This window comes from Erpetoichthys calabaricus, chromosome 3 (assembly GCF_900747795.2).
Source record: "Erpetoichthys calabaricus chromosome 3, fErpCal1.3, whole genome shotgun sequence".
NCBI classification, from domain to species: Eukaryota; Metazoa; Chordata; class Cladistia; order Polypteriformes; family Polypteridae; genus Erpetoichthys; species Erpetoichthys calabaricus.
Genome location: NC_041396.2, coordinates 213,577,034 through 213,601,899, shown reverse-complemented (window position 1 = coordinate 213,601,899; position 24,866 = coordinate 213,577,034). Strand labels below are relative to the sequence as shown.

General features: G+C 38.2%; 1 protein-coding gene and 1 long non-coding RNA gene across 2 annotated transcripts in view; one reads left to right on the top strand and one right to left on the bottom strand.

The window, feature by feature from the left end:
• The window catches only part of arhgef10 (Rho guanine nucleotide exchange factor (GEF) 10), a 234,779-nt gene that overhangs the window by 192,617 nt on the left and 17,296 nt on the right, over nt 1–24,866 (bottom strand). The window contains exon 2 of the mRNA XM_028797766.2: nt 6,114–6,221. Within this exon, the coding sequence (XP_028653599.2) occupies nt 6,114–6,150 (37 nt within the window). The 5' untranslated portion in view covers nt 6,151–6,221. The remainder of the gene's footprint in view (nt 1–6,113; nt 6,222–24,866) is intronic.
• LOC127527282 (uncharacterized) overlaps nt 1–24,866 on the top strand; it is a 101,366-nt gene that overhangs the window by 69,203 nt on the left and 7,297 nt on the right. The window lies entirely within an intron of this gene.

Sequence of the window (24,866 nt, the reverse complement as noted above, 5' to 3'; positions counted from 1 at the left end):
TGTAGCATGTCACATGCATTTTGCTTACATTTTAGTCAAATATTGGCCGATGATACACTGATCAATGACTGCATGGAAGACAACAATCTGATTATAATCTCAATAATTGGTCAAATCGATCAATCAGGGAATCCATAGTAAAACTAAATGTCTCCCTTTCTGAAGCAGCACCTTATGTCTTTGTAAATGCATAGAACTACTGTAATAAATTAATAAATGTGTTTATAACAGAAAAAAAATTCCTTCTTTCGGCTGCTCCGGTTAGGGGTTGCCACAGCGGATCATCTTCTTCCACATCTTTCTGTCCTCTGCATCTTGCTCTGTTACACCCATCACCTGCATGTTCTCTCTCACCACATCCATAAACCTTCGCTTAGGCCTTCCTCTTTTCCTCTTCCCTGGCAGCTCTATCCTTAGCATCCTTCTCCCAGTATACCCAGCATCTCTCCTTTGCACATGTCCAAACCAACGCAATCTTGCCTCTCTGACTTTGTCTCCCAACCATCCAACTTGAGCTGACCCTCTAATGTATTAAATTCTAATCCTGTCCATCCTTGTAACACCCAGTGCAAATCTTAGCATCTTTAACTCTGCTACCTCCAGCTCCGTCTCCTGCTTTGTGGTCAGTGCCACCATCTCCAACCAATATAACATTGCTGGTCTCACTACTGTCCTGTAGACCTTCCCCTTCACTCTTGCTGATATCCGTCTGTCACAAATTACTCCTGACACTCTTCTCCACCCATTCCACCATGCCTGCACTTTCTTTTTCACCTCTCTTCTACAATCCCCATTACTTTGTACTGTTGATCCCAAGTATTTAAACTCATCCACCTTCGCCAACTCTACTCCCTGCATCCTCACCATTCCAATGACCTCCCTCTCATTTACACACATGTATTCTGTCTTGTTCCTACTGACCTTCATTCCTCTCCTCTCTAGAGCATATCTCCACCTCTCCAGGGTCTCCTCAACCTCAAAGTCAAAGTGAACTTTATTGTCATCTCAGCCATATGCAAGTATACAGACAGATGAAATTGTGAAGCTCAGGGTCCACAGTGTAACACATGACATGCAAATAATAAATTAAAAATAGAATTAAAATTTAAATTTAAAATTAAAACACAAGACAAGACATTGTGCAAAGACAAGACAAAGAAGTAGCAGCAATATTGATGTATAAGATATGTAATATAATAAATAAATAATAAATAACAGATATAGATAATACAGAAATGATCAGTGTATGATAATAGTTGTTTAAGACATGTGTAAACAATGACAGGTCAGAATGTTTCACAGCAGAAGGATAACAAGAGTGTCAAAATACTTAAAGGTCAGTATGAGACTTTCAGTTCTTTTCTACCTACACACTGGTCTTTGCAGGACAGTGGCTCGCATGTATAAAAGTTCTGTTTTTAGAGGTGGTTGAGGCCGTGTGGAAGGTCCCAGGGGGCAGCCTTGGGTTAAGGAGTCTAACAACTTGGGGGTAAAAACTCTCCTGCAGCCTGGCAGATCTGGCTTTGATGCTGCAGTATCTTCTCTTGGATGGCGGAAGTATGAAAAGTCCACGTGAGGGGTGTAAGGGGTCCTGCACAATGCTGCAGGCCTTGCGGACACTGCGTTTGTAAAATATGTCCTGTAGTGAAGGGAGAGGCACCCCAATAATGTTCTCTGCTGTCTTCACTATCCTTTGCAGGCGCTTGCAGTCGGATATGTTGCAGTTGCCATACCAGACCGTGATGCAGCTGGTCAGAACACTCTCAATGGTGCCTCTGTAGAACATGGTGAGGTTGGAAGGGGGAAGACTTACTCGCTTCAGCCGACTCAGGAAGTGTAGTCTCTGCTGGGCTTTCTTGATTAGTGATGAGGTGTTATGTGTAAACGTAAGTTCCTCAGTTATGTTAACACCGAGGAACTTGGTACTCCTGTCTCCACATCTAAACCATTGATGCTGAGTGGGATGTGGGCAGGACGTGATTTTCTAAAGTCCACGATTATCTCTTTTGTCTTGTCGACATTGAGAGATAGATTGTTGTCTTCACACCATGCAGACAGCTGTTCCACCTCATCTCTGTATGCTGTTTCATCATCCCTGCTTATCAGTAACAGCACCGTTGTATCGTCCACAACCTGCTCCCTACTCTCGCTACAGGTCAACAAAGACGCAATGCAACTCCTTCTGGCCTTCTCTAAACATCTCCATCAACATCCTCAGAGCAAACATTGTATCTGTGGTGCTCTTTCTTGGCATAAAACCATGATGCTGCTCACTAATCATCACCTCACTTCTTAACCTAGCTTCCACTACTCTTTCCCATAACTTTATGCTGTGGCTCATCAATTTTATTCCCCTGTAGTTACTGCAGTCCTGCACATCCCCCTTATTTTTAAATATCGGTACCAGTACACTTCTGCTCCATTCCTCAGGTATCCTCTCACTTTCCAAGATTCCATTAAACAATCTGGTTAAAAATTCCACTGCCATCTCTCCTAAACACCTCCATGCTTCCATAGGTATGTCATCTGGACCAACGGCCTTTACATTTTTCATCCTCTTCATAGCTGTCCTTACTTCCTCCTTGCTAATCCGTTGCACTTCCTGATTCACTATCTCCACATCATCCAACCTCTTCTCTCTCTCGTTCTCTTCAGTCATCAGCCTCTCAAAGTACTCTTTCCACCTGCTCAACACACTCTCCTCGCTTGTGAGTACGTTTCCATCTTTATCCATTATCACCCTAACCTGCTGCACATCTTTCCCAGCTAGGTCCCTCTGTCTAGCCAATCAGTACAGGTCCTTTTCTCCCTCTTTAGTGTCCAACCTCTCATACAACTCATCATACGCCTTTTCTGATATAAAGGTAAAAAATGTAAAAACAAAAAAAGCACACAGTTAAAAATTTTACTCATAAGAAAAATGTGATTGCTTGCTTTCTCAAGTAATGCTTAAAGAAACAATCAATTTCAGTTAAATAAACAAACAAAATGCCAGGAAACGTTTTTATTTTTTTTCTTTATTCTAAAGAGAAATGTTTAATGCAGAAATGAGAGAAAGAAAGATAGTACATTACATTTTAAAGTATAATTACAATCATTGAACATTGTACTTATTCTAAATCAAAATTGTATCAAATTTTAATTTGTCACCAACAAATTATACATACAGTACAATATGCAGTAAAATGCTTAGTTGCTCAACTCTTATGACTGTGCCTTGAGACGAATATTGAGGAACAATAATACGTAACTCTATAAATTCAAAAATCATGAATAGAATCATATAAGAATAATCTTATATTCTGATATCACTGTTAACCCAAAGTTTAGTCCAAAAATAATGTAATATTGGCCCAGTCCTACAAGTCCTACTAGCTGGCCCATGTTGTAGTGTCACCACCCAAACCACAGAATAACTGGAAATATTATAGGGAACTTCTCTCATATTTGCTGCTAAAGCTTTAGCTTTATAAAGGGCAAGCGTTCAGTATGCTGTTACACTATTAGCTTTACACACTCTATTCTACATACAATTCAAATTCACTTTGCCAAGACTACTGATTACTATTTGATTATAAGTGCAGTAATGCATGTACTTATCATTATCAAAATGATCACTACTGTTGGTCTGCAAAAGTACTGTAATGGTAGGCTGTGACCCTTGCCTAGCCAGCATGCCTGGAGAGTTGAAGGACTGGGAGTGGAGCAGTATCTTCCCCGGAACACGAGAGGGAAGCCACCATGGTGGGTGTTGGGGCCACAGGAGCAGAGCTTGGAAGCTCTGGGCATTTGCTAAACCCTGGACTACAGCAATTCTGCCACACCAGGAAGTGCTGCCGGAAGAGAATCTGGGCGCACCTGGAGTGCACCCAGGTGCCCATGCAGCACTTCCGCCACACCAGGAAGTGCTTCAGGAAGACCGTCAAGGAGCACCTGGAATACATCCGGGTGCAATATAATAAGGGGCTGCCTCAGTCCATTCTGGGAGCCAGAGTCGTGAAGCAGAGGACAGAGCTTACGAGTGGAGGAGTGAGAGAAGAAGAATAGAGAAAGTGTGAGAAAAGGAAAGGACTGAGCAATAGTGCTGTAGCTGATTGGTGCACTGTGTGCGGTGCTGTAAAGGGAAGAAGTAGAAAATATACGTGTGCTTTTGGGACTTGTGTGTCTCAGTGTCTGTCTGTGTCCAGGCTGATCTTCACAGTACATACAAAGAATCTTTTGAAGGAGGTAGTAGACAGTGAAAGCATATTTGCTTAGCTAGCTGTAGAAATGAACTTGTGTTCAAAATCTCCTCTGTATGCCTTGCTATTTACTTCTGCAAATTCTAATTACTGTCAGTCCACCAACAACCCCTTAGACACTAATAGTTGGTACCATTGTAGAATACATTTTTAAGAGTGGTGCTTTTTATTAGCTACATTCAAGCAGTATACAGTATAATAAACATACATTGACATTGATCAGCACATGCAAGTAAGAATTTCACTGTAGTCTGTAGATATGACAATAATGCCACTATATTCAACCTTCTTTAATCTATTCATGATTCAGATTATAAAAATCACATGTAAGCTTCTTTTGAACTGCTACTGTATGTCATAAATATAATATACTAGCAATACTTTTTTTCTCTATACAAGTTACATATTTTGTGAAAAATCATTTTCCTCACCTGTTACGAAACTTTATTCCTAAAGCAATACTAGCTAATTTTGTTAAAGATACAGGCAGTATTTCTCGGCTCTATCAACACATTTTAAGAAATTCACCCCTAGACAATCTCAGGACATGATCTCAAAAAGACCTTTCTATAAAAATTTCAGATAAGGAATGGAACTCTGCTATTAAGAAAATACTTTCTTCTTCAATTTGCACAAACCATGCTATAATTCAGTTAAGGACTGATGCTAACTTTGTTATTTCATTTTTTTCCTGAGTCTATTTAATGTTTCTGTTAGATTGCTGCATTTTTATGAAGTTCTGAAAATCAAAGATTTTAAGTAAGTTATTCTTTTCTTAAGAAAACCTAAAAGTTGAATTTAAGTACCCTTCATTTTCTAAACGGGTGCCACCATATTGAGCAAATTTGCTCTGACATGAGGATGGGCTGCTACAGGGCATGTCCCAGAAGTCGACTCGCATCATTGGTAAATTTAAGCTGGTGTCTGTGAATACTCTCTGAAAGTCTAAGCAATTATTATTTTAATGCTTTTCTGCCAGTTTAACTTATGCTCCTGAATTCTGACTTTGCCTTTTTATTTCTGTTTTGGCTCCGATAAAAGATAGGCTTGAATCTTTGCTTTAGAGCAGGCATTGTTTTCTTCTAAAACATATACAGTACAGGAAATGTTATAGTAATTAAAATATTTGCATGTTTCAGATACTTCAATCACAAATCACTCCTGAACCCTTAATGGCAAAGTCTGGGGTATCACCAGATGGGATGACCTAATCTAAATGAAAGCCTGTTTTGGTATGCTGCATTTCTTATATTGCACAAATTGCTTGACTGGAAAAATCCTAAACTCCCTCTCATACTTCAAAAGGAAGTGGCCTACTTATATTATATTGTTTTTTATCATCATTTTTTTTTTACTATTTTGACTAATATTATCATAAAATAGCTTTCTGTATCTACACAGGACATAAATGAGGAATTATATAAGGCCTTTTTTGTCCAATAACTCTGATTTGGGCGAGGGAAGGGAACTGTCAGTTTTGTCAGTTCCAGGCATGATAAATATTCTTTTTTTAAAACTTAAAGGCAGTCAAATTACATGCATGTATATATTGTTTTGTTCTCTTTAATAAAACAAAATTATAAAAAGTCCCAAAAGAATTACTTAAAATACTACAATTAAAATGTCATTACTGATAGCTTGTACACGTGTTCAACTGTGTTTAACAAACATGCCTCTAGTAATCTCACAGTTCTGACATGACTAGAGGCACATTAGATCGACACTACGTTCAGTACCTCTCAACATCAAAGGCAACACCTGTAAAGACATAATTACAAGTATAGAGATACAGAAATATTGAATACAGAAAGATTAAAACATCTAACACTGTGACAAATTAGAGTAATGAAGAAAGAACAAATGGCCCCTTACCTTCAGGTGGAGGAGGAGGGAACTCTTCGGCATCCATGGTAAAGTAAGACAGTCTAGAAGACTTTGGCTTTGCAGCTGGTCCTTATGTATTTAAAGCAAACCATAATTCTGCAAAAAAAAATAAGAAATTAGTGATGCTTGTAAAATAAACCCGGGGAGCTGAAGCCTATCTGACATACGACAAAATTTAATTTTATTCGTATTATTCTTGTTGTGGATTGCTTTGTGGATACAGTACCTTTCATATTTTTTAACAACATTTTGCCAAGGGAATTTTTTGTGACAAATTCAAAATGCAGCTGCAAGATACTGCATGTTCAAAGTTTAGGTGCACTGGTGAAAAGAATCAAAAAAAAGTGCTCCCCTCTAAAGGCTTTTATTTAAAATAAAACAGCAAAAGACAATGTTCTGCCTTTTTTATTCTATCTACTGTATAAAAAATATTTTCAATCATCTAATACTTTATTTATAAAGTAATTCATTTAAAATGTACTGGATCCCCACAGCAAGGGATTGGAGCAGGTAGGTTACAAAAAAGGACAAATTATTTATTGATAAATTAGAAACAACATATCCTTGGCCTCAATACAGCAAAAATCCTGTCTACTCTGTGATAGTGTTTATATACCTATGCATGGATGTCCAAAATTACTACTTATGCCTACCCTTGAATCGAGGATCATGTATTTGAAGCCCCAATTTTTTAAAGAATAGTATCAAATCTAGGCCATTGTCATCCTCATAATAAATACTCTGCGAAAGAAGTTTTGCATATTATTAATGACTCTAATTCTACTCTCTCAGATAAGGATTATGATGGCTAGAAGACACAGAAGACAGTGATAATGAGATTGCAGCTGGATTATCATCATGTGCAGGTGAATGAGGGAAGGATTACCATCACACTGAAGTGTTTTCTTTTCACATGCTCCCAAATCACAGTTCTGCTCTTGTACAACGTGATCTTCTTTATATAGATATTACGGCCAAAACCCGAAGTTCGGCCAGTTCCCAAATTGGCCAGCCGTATCGCATTTTGGCCGTGAGGTGTGGCCAAGTCCGAATTACTAGAAATGACCAGCGTATATGCTACTTTGGCCAGCCATTTAGCGAAGTGGCGAGAACTCCCTGGCCAATATCCGATGCGCTGATGTAAAACTGTTCGCTCAAGGTGCGAAGAATGCTTAAAAACTTTCAGATGCAGATTCAGAAGTGAGTTTTCCATTCTGCATGAGAAACTGCTCAAGGTGGGTCTTGTTCAGAAAGCGGACACCACTTGAGACGGCCTTCCCCTCACTCAAAACACTAACCTTAAGGTCAATAAAATAGGTCCCTGATGTTAAGTCACTATTGTAGGGCTAAAATGATGACAGAAATGTGAAACCTACTTATATGCCTAATCTTAATTATTGTGAAACAACCAAGTGGCGTCCGCTTTCTAAACAAGGGCCGCCAAGGCTACACTCGATGCAATTGTACTACTAAGTGCACAACAAATTGCTGCTCATGACGTTTTTCTTCTGACTTTGGCCGATCGCCCCATGCCATTTCGCAATCTGGCTGGCCAAATCCCAAAATCGAGGAAAAGATCGGACATTGGCCGGTAAATTTACAGTGACATTGGCCATTTCCCGATTTGGCCAATTTCGGGTTTTGGCCTTGAGATCCTTGATCATTAACTCTTCAATGCATTTACATCGTCCATATCTCAAAATGTAATTAATGTTATGGTTGAGCAGTAAAATCATGTACATAATACAGACCAAAGCCTTTAAACACTAACAAAATTAGTGATATTGATTAGTTGGTACATTCCTACTTGAGATTGATAATTCAATTCAGTTATGGTTTATTTTTATATAAAGTAGCATTATTTACTGAGTGCAGTTTCAGAGTGCTCTAACAAGTTAACAGGTAGCATGCAATTAATTACAAGTTACTAATCACAGCATGCACACACATAAAGATACAGATTTATTGAAGCACACAGAAAAACAAAGTAGTTCCAAACTCAGTCAGCCAGTCATTTTCCAGCCCGCTACATCTTAACACAGGGTCACGGGGGTCTGCTGGAGCCAATCCCAGCCAACACAGGGCGCAAGGCAGGTACAAATCCCAGGCAGGGCACCAGCCCACCACAGTAGTTCCAAACTGCTTAACATAAGTAGAACCTAACGATATATGTTCATTAACATTATCACTGAGGTATGGCCAGTGCCCATCTGAGGAAAGAAAAATAAAAATAACTCCTTCTTGGGCATTCTGAAGTAAATAAAGTCTGTCACCATTACTATCAATCCTGTATTGTTCTTTATTAGTTCATAAGACTGATCTGCTTCTACACAAATTTTTAGATTGGAGTTTAAAATAATCACTCCAGTTCATAAGAACATCATTATTACTCTATATGTTTCTCTTTTCCTATACATACTATCATGATAGCTGTGTTACGAATACCACAAGAAAGATGACAACTAGTATATACTGTTCTATACACACCAATATTCTTTCAGTCATTTTTGCTTCCTTATAAAGCATAGATGAGGCACAAAAATGAATGAACTGTTTCAGCCTGCTACAGCAGTGAGCATTCAAGGCATTGCACTATTCTCATAACCCTACCAATGACTTTATTTTCATGGGCTGTAGTATCTTTTACTCTGTTAAAATAAATTGCAAGGACCAAAACTCTGTTAAGATTTATATAAAACAGAAAAATACTGAAAACCACTGACTGCTGTGGGTTAGTTACACCCAAGTGGAAATGTGATTATTCGTAAAGAAGCAAATAATTTGTGATGAAGATCCACCAATAATCTGCCTCAATTGCCTCCACTTCACAAATAGGAATTAACAGAGAAGTTTCCCTTAAGTAAGTAAGCAAGTAATAATTTTAGGGAATAGCAATATTTGCAACCAAAAAGAACCAGATAGATAGATAGATAGATAGATAGATAGATAGATAGATAGATAGATAGATAGATAGATAGATAGATAGATAGATAGATAGATAGATAGATAGATAGATAGATAGATAGATAGATAGATAGATAGATAGATAGATAGATAGATAGATAGATAGATAGATAGATAGATAGATAGATAGATGCAAATGTTACAGCAGTAGTGTCATTATAATGAGCACAATGCATTACACCCAAGTGAATTACAGTACACCATTTATAACTATCAGAACACACAAACCCCAGTATCTAAAAATAAGAGCTAAATGAACAGTTACAGTTACCCTAATCATATACTTAGCACAAACAGCTCAGTCCTTTAACACATGCCCTTAAATCATCACATTCCTATGTTCTTGCTGAGTTACACAGTAAAACACAGCTAGTACAGCTTTAAGATTTTCCATGAACAGACATTTAGGTGAGTCTGCACTAGGAATTGCAGAGTACTGTAGATTTTGCAATGGCCATATTTATAACCATGTATGTACAATATACTGTGTGATGCATCATGGCTACTTGCATTTATCTAATGGTCATTATGAAACTGCTAAACTAATAATTAAGACTGTTTCTATGGATTTCATTTTGCACCTAAAACTGACAATTACTGATGACCTCATCAATACAGCTGTTGGTGCATCCCCGAGGTAAGGCTTTTACCCTCCATAAATGGATGAAGAACTAGTTTATGCTGGTATGAGTGATATATAGTAGTCATGAACCTCTCTAGTTATATGTAGTCATTTGTCCTTGATGGAGAATTCAGTTCTCTGCTGCCTGACACCTGTGACATTGCTCAATGTTATTTATTTGGTATACTGTACACAGTATTTTCTTAATAGCTACACACTTGTACTGGGATTCCTGATTCAAGAAAAATAACTTTTGTAGCACTTGCAAGCTGATGATACTCAACCCTATATCAAGATCAATTCAGGATGGACATAAGCCATAAACTATACATTGTACATTTCTCATATATACACACACTCAAAATTGTATCATTTTCTTTAATGTTTCCAATGTGACTTTAAGAGAGTTAGAATCGGATCAGGATTGGCAGGCTCCTACTCACATCTATATGATTAAGAACATCTAAACATTGATCATTAAAGAATCAACAGTACCCATAAAGTCATTTTTACTATTAGTTAAAAATTAGGTTGGGTATGAATAGACACGAAAGGTTTCCTCAGGGAGTTTGTTGGTACTTGAGAATGGGTTGACTTATAGAGCTGAAAGATAACTTTGTTGACTGATAATTTGTGGCTAAGAGCATTCTAACATTTTTGTCTTGACTTGTAATTGGGAAATGTCTTTATTTAATAATAAACTATGAAATTATTTTTTTTAAAACAGAACAAAATTCTTCTAATGCTTGTGTGTTCTCTACAAAGAAATGCAAAATTCTGCTACTTACTCATAAAGCTTTATGGTGGCCTTGCAGCACTAAAACCTACTGCAGCACTACAGTCCTGTTTGTCCACATCAGTCCACTGATGCTCATAATCTTGTTCTGCCCTGAAATAACCTGTGCTCTGTGGGTGAATGAACCTTCAGCTGTATTGTGCCTGACTTTAAAATGGCCTTTCTAAAGTAAGCTGACTCAATTCATTATTTTAAAGGCAATCATAAACTCATCTGTTCACGAAGGTATTTAATTTACACAGACATTCTGATCCTTTCTCACAGTTCACCCACACTATGTTTATGATGATCACAAATAATACTATTATTTGTTTATGGTCCTATTGAATTATGTGCATTATTACTGTGTCTTTTTGTAACCCTTAACTTTGTGTTTAATGTTATTATTTTTCTTGGTTATTTAATGCTTTGCTATGGTTTATAACAAGTGTTATTTATTGGGTTTAATAATACAACTAAAATATGTTGTTTTTCATTTTTTTTATTGATTTGTGTAGTTTATCCTTATCCACATACATCACATCTTTCTTGTTTAGTGGGAAGACTGTTTTCAGCAAAGAACAGATAAAGAAAATTAATAAATTCATGGTTTATCAGTAGTGGCAGACCTTTCTGGATTAAATGACTAAATACGTACCTAGCATCAGAGACTGGAGTACTGCCAAATTTGACTAAAGCACTACTCTCTACATTCAATAACAAGAAATGTCACATTTCAGAAGAAAGTGCTTGATTAACTTAGAATGACATCTAAAATTTGGCTCTTCGTGGCCAAATTTATGATTTCTGCTACAAAAAATTAACACATGCACATAGTTCATTATTAAAATTCTAATCAATGAGTCTACTGCATTTTATGTTTTTATGCATTTACTTTTTGAAAAATATAAAGATTTATTCATTAAATCATAATGAAAAGGAGATGCATTAAAATATGACCAGAGTATACAATCAGCTAGTCTTTTTTTGGATCTTTGCCCAAAGTAACAATCTCAACCAATTCATCTTCCGATTTTTTCTTCAAGTCTCATACAAGCAGCTTAACTATTATCCATGTCAAAGTCAAGTGGATCTGTAAGTAGTTAAAGGAGAGGTTTCAGCTTACTCTGAGAAATGAGATGGTTTTCAAAATACTTTACTTAAACCAATAGCTTTCTGCAGATGATGATAAAATGTACCCAGAATACAATCCATCAGAGCACTGCTAAAAATGTATCACTTGTTCTGGAAAAGTGTGTGAATCATGGCAAAATCAGAGTGAAGGTGTGCTGAAGTTTTAACATCAACTTTCTTACTCTGACAGCATTTTCTTCCTGCATAGACATACTTGGTTTGTTAAAAAAGTCTTGTGATATCTGTTCCATCCAGCAAATTCACCAAACCTGCATGTCCTTGGAAGGAAACCAGAGCACACTGTGGAAACCCACCAGGAAAACATGCAAACTCCAGGCAGGGAACACCAGGGATGTGACTCCCTGCGAGGCAGCAGTGCTACTGCTCTGCCACCATGCCATCCCCACATGTGTAATTATTAACAGTATTCGTTATTTAAATGAAGTTAAAAATTTATCTGTAAAATGTAACATACATGCTTTAACACATTTCATCATGAAAGTGATATCAAGTATTCTAAAATGTACAGAGAGGTGGAATGTCATAAATTTAATGTGCTCTTTGTGTCAATTGCTACCTGCTGCTGTTGTTAGTGCAGGAGGAAGCCCCAGAAGAACATAGAGATTAACAACTAGGTCAGTTTTAAGATGACATTTATGGCAGTCTACATTAATGACAAAATAAACTAAGTAAATTTTGAGATTATAACCAAAATTGCACTTTAATCACAACATAGAACATTTCACTATCCCTATTTCCATACATTCTGACGCTGCTGTGAAGGTGGGGGAAAAAAAAAAAAAAAAAAGAGAGAGACGGCAAAGAAGATGGTATATGATCTTTAAAATGTATTGCGTCATTACAATGGGGAATATGCAACACCTGAAAAGGAAAGCACCACAAATACATTTGTATAACAGAATTTAAGTCTGACGCTTTGCTTCACCACTCAGAGGATGCATCAAATGAACGCGGAGAACGAATAGCAGCCATGATGTGTGCGTATACGCATTCTGAGTGTGAAGTATAAACCGTCCATAAGGGTTTTACTAGGGACCACCCACAGAAAACAGTAAAAACTTTATATTTATATTTTCTAATTAATTACACTTAAAATGATAACTGATGATTTAACACTAGTAAATAAAATAACAAGAACAAATGGAAATACTAAGACAGCAAGGCTAAAAATATACTAAAAAATGTATAATAAATTCCCAAAATTTGGTTAAACAAATAAACAAAAGGGAAGACAATAAGAAAAACCAAATGCTGAAGTGAAAGAGAAAAGCATGAAATTCTACTTTAATAAGAAAAGGCCTAGAGCCCAAAGAAATAGAAAAATGATTCAACAAAACAAAAAAAAAAACAAAAAAAAAAAAACAAAGAAAAATTCAAATCTAACTGATGATAAAGAACACAGGTCAAAAACCTAAACTTTAATCCTGAAGAGCAAGAATTAATTCTGTAATCCAAAACCCCACAGCAGATACACAAAATCATAAAACTAAAAGTAGAAAGATCAAAGAAGCTTGACACTTGAAAATGGGAACAAAGCTACACGTCAGCAAAAATCCAAGACCAGAGTCCTCTCTTAATTGCTTGAAAGGGACTGAACAAAATTAGCACCAGCAACCGAAAAGAAGATCAAAATAGGAGGCCCTTTCCCTTTTGGTTCCAATCCTTAGTGGAGGAAGTAAAAACATTTAGCAGCTACAAATGACATAACTATGTGATTAAAAGAAAAAAACAAAAAAGGAAGAAAAAAATGAAGTAAAGGATGGAGCTCATGCAAAACCGTAATAATAATAGTGCAGAGGGTCTTATGGAAAGGTTAACATTTCAACAATTTAGTTAATTGCATTTTTCAGGTTTACTGCATTAGAACTCATTGCAAATGTTTGGGATACACATTTTCAGCAATGTAACAATTCTACCTTATAATCAGTCAGTCACTGAATGGTAAAATCAATTAATTTTGTCAAACAACATGGCCACACATTCCGGAAAAAAATAAAAACATCTGGAAATAAACACATCCCAATGTCACAGCACCACCACCCGCAGAATCAAGCAAGAGTTATCAGTATGTCTATGTCAAATCTGTCAATCCTCTCCATGTCTGGGCCAGGCGACATTTCCTGAGTAAAGTCAAATTAAGCCACAGACTCTGCTGCTGGGTGTCCTCCTGTCGATTCCTTTAAGTTTCAGCTTCGCAACCATATTCTCCCCAGAACCCAAAAGCTTTAGTTTCTCAACTGGCTGCCCAGTGGGTTGTTGGCATAATGCTACCAGATCGCCAGTTGGCATAGTTTATGATTGGAACTACAACAGTATCTGATTATCTTTGAACCTCTGACTTCCATTCTTGATTAATGAAAACGCCGCCCTATAAATTGGTGCCAGCTGTTTGAAGTACCAATGAATACCATAGAGAAATAAAGATTCAAGAAGCTGTTAACAGAACTGGATGCAAAATACGAGTACTTACTATGCTGGAAAATGTTATAAAATAGATACCGCACGCATTATGGAATGTTATACATAATTAGAAACCATTACAATTGATGTTAATCATAAAACGGTACATATATTATTTACATATGTACATGTATTACGATTAGTGATGACAGAAGTAATGAAACAAGAGATTTTGCCTTTACTTATGTAAAACAGTCAGAGAGTAAGAGCAGTGTTTACTGATTGGCAGACACAGATGCAATACATACAATAGAAACTCAAATAGATAGAAAGAACTTTATTTGTCCACAGAGGGAAATTTGACTTTTTACAGAAGCTCTTTAAATAAACACACACATAAATAGGCAGATAAATAAATACCTAAACATACACACACACGTTGGTCTAAACACATTAGAATGACTATAAAGCAAGAAAATTAAAAAGAAAGTCACAGTGAGGCATTATGTGGACGTGCTGTTGTTGGTATAAATAAGCCCCTGTAGCGTTTCTTGATACACTTCTGCTAAATAATTCAATGGCTGAAAGTCCTTCCTTTTTGTTGATTCGGTGGATCTTTCTTGAAGTGATGTTACCAGCCCAGCACAGAAAATTTCACTAGTCATCACAGAGTTGTAGAAGATATATGTAGAGGAGATATAAATCAAGAATGGTTGCAAAAAACATGTTTTTATTTGAGCTGCTTCTTTAAGGCACAGCTATTCATGAAATTATTATAATTTTAAAAAGATAATACTCTTTAATATTGTGAGAAAATATTCCAGGTTTTGGACTTTATATAGAAAATGTCTATATACAGGTTTACATGGTGTTTATTTTTAATCTTCAAGGTGTTCTGAGAAAATATTGAGAAATATCAAATATCGCATTTTGGGTCAAAATAATTGCAGTATCAATTTAAATCTATATAGACCAGTCTTACTTGTTGCTGATAAACAGGTGGCCCAGCCTCTTGTGGAACCAATCACAATACACACAGAACATGATAGAAAATATGTTGACACACAAAAACTAAACAATCAACCATATTCACATGAAGAGAGAGGTTGGGAGCATGTGCTGATAGTATGTCGCTGCACCCACCACACAAATAGAAGAACCAAAAATGAACAAAAATGACATAAAAAAGGAAGATGAACCCCGGCTTTGCAGGGTCTGGCTAAAATATAACTGAAAAAGAAGGCTTCCATTGATTTTCTTCTAGCTTAAAAGGCAAAAAAGGCATTTCGGTGACTGAATTGAAGAGAGTTAGAAAAAGCTAGATGTTTAAATAATTAACAAATAAAGCTTAAATTACTGTATATTTTGGGTCAACTTTAATTTTGCACCACCTGGCAAAATGTATGGCTACACAGAAGAAAACCTTCAATAATCAATATATTGAATGGCCATTTACAACAGTAAGACATCCTGCTCCCAATCTATTTATATAATTCACTAAGCCAGAAGACAAGTAGCCGACCATGGAAAGCACGCAGGAAGGGGCGTGGATTCACTAAACCGCCGACAAGTAAGTCGCCAATGGCGCACGCAGGAAGAAGCCACGCCCACCAACTCTTAGACCATTGGATACAACGAAAAAATCACAGCCACGCCCACCAACTCGGACGTGACGCCTCGAAAAACATGCCGTCATTTCTGTTTGTCTGTGCCACAGTCCACTTGCAGCTCTGAGCCACGTTGACTTTTCATTAGTCAACCTCGGTGGAATCTTGGTTCACACAGAGGCAGCGCCAGAGAGAGACAGAGGCACACACAGGCAGCGTGAGAGAGAGAGCCACGCGCACACACAGGCAGCGACAGAGGCACACACACACACACACACACACACACACACACACACACACACACACAGAGGCAACGCCAGAGAGAGACAAGTGCACACACAGGCAGCGCGCGCGAGAGAGAGCCACGCACACACACAGAGGCAGCGCGAGAGAGAGCCGTGCACACACACACACAGAGGCAACGCCAGAGAGAGACAAGCGCGCACACAGCGCGCGAGAGAGAGCCACGCACACACACAGAGGCAGCGAGAGAGAGCCGCGCACACACACAGAGGCAAAGCCAGAGAGAGACAAGCGCACACACAGGCAGCACGCGAGAGAGAGCCACGCACACACACAGAGGCAACGCCAGAGAGAGACAAGCACACACACAGAGGCAACGCCAGAGAGAGACAAGCGCACACACAGGCAGCACGCGAGAGAGAGCCACGCACACACACACACACACACACAGAGGCAGCACCACAGAGAGACAGAGGGCACACACAGGCAGCGCAACAGAGAGCCGTGCAATCCTTTAAAACTGAAGTTAAAACACAATGAAGGAAGCAGTCTTTAAAAACCAATAAGCTCTGTGCCTCTTTTTCATTAGCGTCTCACCTGCTTCAGGCCCTGCAACAGTCGAGACGCTCTCTCTGCAGCTGACCTTCTCTGTGCCTGACTCCACTACTGTCACAAAACATGATCAGCAAGTCTTTGATAGGCTGCAACAAAATGATAAAAGAACGGGCGCATTTTTTTCACACAAGCTGAGTGGGTGGGTGTTAGTTAGTTAATTAGCAACTCGATGGATTTCAAGATATAATATACACAAGAGGTAACACTGCAAAAGCAGCCCAAACCAGAAAAGACAGCTGGCAAAAAGTGGCTGACAAATTAAACGCGTGTGCATTGTACTTACTGAATGCATGAGGTGAGGCGTCTTATTTTGTTTAACTCTTGCTATCGTATAGTGCATTCTGCCTGTCGGCGTTAGTTATATTTATATTTGTTAGACATCACACACTACAAGCTGCTGATGAACCCTTCTCTTCGTTGTCAGTCTGTAGCTACGAAAAAATAAAAGCAATACAACTTTTAACAGACGTCATTGAAGTGTATCATAAGTTTCTGTAACGTTAATGAAAATGGCCAGGAGGTGTCACGAGAGAGGTGAGTGTCAAATGCTTCGAAGCTTCGATACGATTTCCGACACAATTGCTTCAAACGTGTTGATGCTTCGCGAGGCTTCACCCCGCCCATCACTACTCACAGGTTACTGAACGAGAAATCAGCAGACTAGCATGACGGATGGGGCGTAATGGGCGTCCTTCCCCTCTCCTCCGGATTTTTCAAATGTTAATTTTTTCCCTGTGCTTAAAAATCATTAAAAAAAGCGGCCTGATTATGCGGCATATGGTACGCCGCGGGTTGGCTAGTACAGAATATTTTGAAAACAATAAAATTAAATCTAAAGTGTCTTTTGGCTAGAGAAGTACATTGAATATGCACAGACTGTCAGAATTAGTCAGACGATGACGAGACACTGTGAATCACAATGTTAGTGTATTCCTGATTCCTACAGGTGTGACAACCGCATCCAAGTTATGCAACTGAGCAAGATCTTTCATGCCCATTTGCTTAAACTCAGAACTATAGGAAAACTGAGAGATCTTGCACAATAAAAAAGACATCCTTTTCAGTTTTACATGCAGAAGAGGAACATGTCTGCTTAACTAACAGCACACAATAGTCAGAGGCTTGGCAATGTAATGCTACAGATCACTGCAATTGCAGAATAGTTAGGCAAGTCTCTCCAGCACAAAGCCTCTGAGACTGTGGTTGAGCTAAGAGCCAAAGTGATCACACCCAGCAGCTGCCTTATATTTTCAAAATTATTGCAACACACAATAAAAACCCTTTCTTTATTTAATGCAAAGCTATAAGTAAAATTGATAAAGTAGCAAATAATAGCATTACAAGCAATAAAGTCAAAAGACAGGATTGACCAAACCTGCAACAGAGCTACAGTAAAAGCCGGTTTCCTTACAAATGACTTGTGAAACTGTTATGATCACCACTAATTTCCCCATCTGTCACTAATTTCACAGCCTCAGTACAAAAGCAAATAAAAGGATTAAGTCAGTTTCACTCATTGTCTGAACAAAAATCCTGTGGCATAGGCACAGTGCAAGTTGGTTTACAGCAGGGAGAGGTTCAGTAATGACTGCTTACATTTTTTAGCATGTCTGAATAGCACCACAAAATAAGAAAAACAAACTATGCCATTGGCTATGCAGAAGTTGAACAGTAGTGTAGCTGCAATTATAAGCAATAATGAAGCAATTCTGCCTGCCTAAAATTGACTGATAGGGAGAAGCGATGAGTGTATGAGTGTCAAAGCAGCAAGGTCAGAAAAGATCATCAGAGAGATGGGTACAAAATGAGGAAAGTTACAATCTCATGACTATAGGCCATCTACACACTCAAAAAAATGTAAAATTTGAATATTTTTGGAATATGAGGGCTCAGGCAGTCACGTATTAATCTTTATGGTTCCAAGCAACCTTGTTATCTATTATGCACTCCTGGATACAGTCATATAGGTGGAACAACTACATTGTGAAAATAATTATGATGGTGTTATCCAATAGACCAGTGGCAAGGTTCTGAATGTTTTTTGCTTAAATAAATACCACAATGTTACTACATCTAGGATATTGAGTGATAATTGTAGGCAATACAAGAGCTTAAGAAGTAAGTGCTGCATTTAGAAGCTTGCAGACCCTAAGTACATCAGTACAACATATGACATAACGAGGGATTACAAAACTACAAGGCTTTTCAAATAAACCAATGGAATACATAGAAAAGAGAAGTGTTGGACCTTCTGTGGGAAGAAGAAAGTTTTTAGAATTCTTGGATATATATTGTATCTCCAGGAGGAGTGATGCTAATGTTGTTATGTATTTTACTGTAGGTTGTTTTCTTAACATTGTTTTATGCAGCACATATTCCCCATGTTTCCCTGCTCCTTCAATATTCACTTAAGTAATTTACAAGCTTCCAGTTCACTTCCCTCTCAGTCATTAGTCCAAAATATACCCATTACATATACTTATGTGTAGCCCATTGCAGTGGTGATTCAATTTTTGAGAAAAAAATGTTACATAAACCAATAAAAAGAGGCAAGTGTTCAAAAACCACAGCCAATGGCAGCAATCTTATGACTACAATCTTTTATCTGCATAACAGATCTCTTTAACCTGAGACAACAACATCATCAGTGCTTCATATAAGATGTTAAGATTAGCATATGTACCACATGCAGTGTAGTAACCAAGCAGCCCATGAAACTTGACAGGTGGTTACAAGCATATACCGGGGGAGGGAGCAATGGAAGTAGTTTGGTCTGAGTGCATGTGATAGGGAATCAGTGGGATTGGATTGCTACATGTATTTATAAACCTCAAATATGAAAATAAAAGTTGAAAACCCCAGAACTGATCTACAGTATATAAACTAAATTGTAAACTGTTTGTTTACCAATCATGCAAAATGGCTTTAACAATTCTTACAAAATTTTACATTTGTGTTGCCATTGTTTCAACTTAAAATATTGCCTATATGACATATTGGGGTTGTATTGGAGGAGGGAAAAACAAAAACCAGTGTCAACTACAATCCCATCATGCAGCAGGAGTGCATGGTGGCTGATGGGATGAAACAGTTATCAGTATGCAGAAAATTTTCTAAAAGCCAAACCGGAATCTCATCTAAGGTACACCATTTTCTTCTAAACCTTCTTGTTGGATTGCAGCTTTTGTCTAGAAGTACATAATTTGGTCTAATCATGGATTGTGTTTAGCCATGTAGTACTTTCAAAATCTAGGCTCTTTTATGAGAAATATAGATGCCCAAAAGGGGTGTATAGTTTTGCCAAATTCTTAAGGGAGCAATGCTCCTTTCTTTGAACCCCTCAAAAAACTTAAAACTCCAAAACATCCATTTTTAGCAAGTTTATGGTTGCAAAATTGCATGTGAATTACAGCTTAGTATAAATTTCAGGAAATTGTATGTAAAAATAAAACCTGCCTGTTTGTGATGTTATATTTTAAGCAGGTTTAAAAAAAAAAAAAAAAGGACAGATGGATACATAGGAAGCATAATCAATAGACAGATTTGGGCTACCAGACAAGGACAGTGACTGTCCATTCTTAAGGCTTGTCAAACATCAGAGGAATTTCACTACACTGTGTAGATGTAACAACAACTCTGATATGAACTGATGACACTATATTTTTTTATAAGAGCCAAGAGATAAGCCATGATGAAACAGAATGAAACGCCATTTTGTTTGTGCATGCCAAGTTGCTGTTTAGAATATGGTAAAAAGAGAACGCCTGAGAATGGCATTAGTAACTTTTACTGTTTCTTGATGGTGGACATTTACGCAACCTCCCTGACCCCCATCAATTATTCAACAAGATACATAGTTTATTAATATGAGATTAAGCATATATTTATGAAATCACACTAAATCAAGAAATACAATGAAGAAGTGTTTTTTGTTTCTAATCCAGAAAGGAGTAAACAGAATTAAATAATCCAATCTACACAAAATTAACAAATTCTCAACTCATGGGAGCAGAGAAACTGATAGTTATAAGAGAGGTGGTGTTAACACATGGGGCACTGGCATTTCACTCAGCTATGACACAACGATCAACACTTAAAAAATACATAAATATTTGCTTTCTTACCTTAACCCAGTTCTTCTGGAACTCAGTCTTGGGGACCCCCTCTAGCTGAAGGTTTTTGTTCCAACCAACTCTGGTTTTAAACTGGACTTCTAGCCTAATTAAGTTGTTAGTTGTTATCTCCCAATTTTTATAAATTACAAAACTATAATGGAAAAATGTTTGGTAAATGTTTATTAGAATGTACCAAGCATTTCTGTATTTAACATGGGGATATTTTTTTTAAATCAGAGTTTTAAAATTTTGATCATCATGATGATTTTAATTCTGCTTTTCCAGATGTTCTGGTCTGACACTAAAGCAATTAATACACAGAAAAGGCAAATTAATTAGAAAACAAAAAGAGAATGAAACATTTAAAGCTATAGCAACAATACAAATATTTCTAAAAGCCCCATAAATGCTGAATGTAAACGAATAGAAAAGCCAATTAAAATGAAATCAGTTAGGAGGCATTTTATGTAAAGTAGTAAAGTGCTTTTTTCCGTAGAAAGTCTTAACACATGCATTAGCGTTATCTACTGGATCAGAAGCAAAAACTTACATGTAGTAATTGAGCAGGATACAGATGCACAAGATTGATATAGAGACTTTAAGAATCAATATTGAATTGTTTAAATTAAAAGTTACTATTAATCGGAAAATTAATATTTTTACCCAGGCCTAGTAAACACCCTGTGCAGGCTTGGTTGCAATGTTGTTGAAATAGCAGCTGTGATTGTCCTGAGGGGAGAGAGTGTACACAGGGCATTACCTCCCCCAGAACGCTAGATGGCAGCCCCTCAGAGTATCACAAGAATTGGAGTTCTGTGACTCAGCCTCTGTTGGGTGTCGTAGGTACCAGGGGGACTGGGGAGCCCTACTTTGTGGGGCTCCAGCTTTACCTGGAAGTGTTCCCGGGCCAAGCCTTTGGGACACTGGAAGTACTCCCAGGATCACATAAAAGGAGCCTGCAGCCACTACTCCAGTCAGAGTCGGGAGGAATGGGGACAAAGCAAGCTGGAAGAGGAGTGTAGGCGGAAGAAGAGAGAAAGAGAGAAGGCAGACAAAGACAAGTGCTGTATTTATTGTGCTTGGTGCATACTGTGCTGTGCAAGTGGGGAAACAAGTGAAATCATTTCCCACAGTTTAAAAAATAAAATGTGTGTTGTTCTTGAAGTTGTGCCCCCTGGTGGCCCCACAACTAATCTGAACAATGGCACCAACACTAACTAATCATTTCAGATTCACTAGTAGTTTATTTTTCAATTTTAACTTTGACGGAGAGTGTTGAAACACTGACATCCCCATACACATTTGTAATCCACAGCACTGCTCTCTAACTTGATGCATTTTTTTGTTCCCAGGACCAGTTAAGGTAGGCATCTGCTCATATCAGCATTCTCTCATAATTTGTTGAAGACTAAGCTTTGTTCTATTTTAAATGAGCTACGGATACAGCCTTTAATTTAAACTTGCAGGCTTATGTGGGTTTTACAAAACATCAAACATACAACAGCCCTCCTTTCCTTCAGCTTGTCATTTGGGTAATATGCCATAATTAACACTTCGAAGGCACCACTGAGATTTCAGTCAAAGGAAAGCCTACTATTTGTGTCTTTAGCTTTCAAAGGCATGCATTTTGCACCTGATACCACAGAGCAATTGTCATCGGTTTCTTGGTGTTATACATTTCAGTACCCCACCAAGAACAAAGAAAAGGTAACGTGTTTAATAAGAATGAGCTCTCTTGGGTAAAAGTGTGAAAGCAGGAGACTTAAATCTCAATTAATTCATAGGTCACCTGTTTAAAGGAGTTACTTTGCCTTCCTTTGTTCTACGTTGCAGATGAAAATTAAAACTCTTTGTGGTCCGCGGGAGTAGTTCTGCTGCAGCCACCCATAGTAAGGCTGTTTGCATTATGAAGGGAATGGGGGAAAGCCCTCGGAAGCCACATCCCTGGAAAGAGTTGAAACTGCTGGAGAGTCAATGGGGCCAGGCTTGTTGGGGATTGGAACTGATGTGGTGCTGAGGCGTCACCCAGTGCACAGCAGCACTCATGTCCCTATGTGAAGCATCCCATCCGAGTAGATGCGTGGAATGTCTGATCTCACTGGCATGATGATCATCTTCCTCTGCTGTTGGTGAAGCTTCGTAAACTCTGCATTTCAGTGACAGTAGTCTCTGTAGGTGATCACACCTTTTATTGGTCTGGTCACTCTGATGGCTTTTATACTCAGGAAGTAGCTGTTGCTGTGGCAGATCAGCTCCTTCCAATATTGTCCGATGTCACTCCTTCACTGTATACTCCAACCACAGTGAGTGAGGAAGACATTTTATTTGTAAACTTCACTCGGTGGCCTGCAAGGTGACACTCCTCTGGTCATGGGTGACTTCAATGCGATCACTGGCACTGACACAGCTGGCTGGGAGGAATGCGTTGGTGCCCAATGGTCTGCCGACTGTGTTGGAAGTGGCTCCATGTTCCTCGACTTTGCAAAAGATGAGGGGCTGTGGATCATTGGATCCTAGTTCCAGCATCCTGTGCTGCATCTTTGGACTTGGTATTCCAGTACTGGTGGTGCGGTGAAGGAGATCAATCACATCCTCGTGGTCAGACGCTTGAGGTTCCTGCAGAATTGCAGGGTCTACAGAAGTGAACAGTTTGTGATTTCTAACCATAGACAGAAGATCCTGCTTCGGTCCAGTAGGCTACCTACTAGAAGAATGAGGCTGGCCCTGGCCAGACTCCAAGATCAGGCCGTTTCTAATGAGTCTGCATGTAGTTTATGTGAGGAACCTGCAGACATGGGTACGACTGCTGATCCTAATGTGATGTGGAAGACCTTGAAGGTTGCCGAGAGCCATGTTGGTGTTGCTGCTGTTCTCAGTAGGAGGCATTTCATCTCACAGGGCACAGTGATTATTATCAAGAGGAATCACAGCACACAGCTTGATGGCAACTCCGGTCTGTACCAGGAACTGAGAAGGATGTCTAAGAGAGCTCTGAGGGCCGATAAGGAGATGTTTGTTAGAGGACTCTGTGAGCAAGTGACACACCATCTATGGTCTAGTGACCCATGTCCTCCTTACAGAGGAATTGAAGCTTTACACATATCCAAATGTGTTCCTCAGAGAGTCGCAATCAAGACAGGTGATGGAACGGTCCTTATAGAGGATGTTGCAGTTGTGACCCACTGGGCTGGCTACTTTGAACAGCTGTTTAAAGCTGAGCACTTCAAAGTTGTTCTTCAGAGATGCACCCCACATTTAGAGTTAGAATATTGAATGATCAGGGAGTTCAAAAAGTTACCTTAAAATATTTTAGAAGTTTTTGGTATTTACAAAATTTGTAGTTTCTATTACTAGACTTACTGTAAATTGATTGCACAAAAACTGATGCCAGATCAATGTGAGAAGAGTCATAACCTATCCATTCTAAATTAAATTTTGTTATATGAATAACTGGGTGGAAGCAATGGAGTCATTTTCAAACTCAACTAATCTAAGGCAGGTTCATGGGTCCTATCTTGACAGCACCGTAAGCAAGGCAGGAAACATTTCAAGTGAGGGCTTTGCAAGTAACACAATATTTTAAAAATAGTTGTGTCATTTATACAATCTTTGTGACTGCTAAAAATACTTATGCAAAAATAATTTTACATATCTCAACAGAATTAAGAAAGCAAAATTACTCATGGAAGTTAATACACAGTACTAATTTGTTTTAAACAAACAAAACAAAACAAACCTAAACTAATTTCAATAGAAAAAAAGAAATGGAGTGGAGAATGTCAAAATTGACAGCTTTAAAACAAACACAGTAAAATGAAACACCATGTTTAAGCCAAGGAGTTGAAATTAACTGTTGTAGAAAGAAATACATTTGAAATGAAACCGCAGGAATCACTCAGTGACAAATATGAGAAGCTTTGGCATATTTCACTGATGATGACAAGCAATTGTGAGTTTTCAGTCCCATGCAATGCCAGTCTATACAAGCATCTCTGGAAATTCTCCCAGCCAAGCTAGTGTATCACAGCATGTCTTGGGTGTAAGCAACTCCATGAAAAAAAGAACAGCAATGTAACCTTTCTCAAATTACATTACATCTCCTTCTCCAACATTTCTGTACTATTCAAAATACATAGACTGTTCGGTAGACTACTAATTATGTATGACTCACACTGACAATGGTTCAGGACGTTTTGCACAAGTAAAACACTGTTAAACACAGCTGCATCTCTGTCTATATCTGTT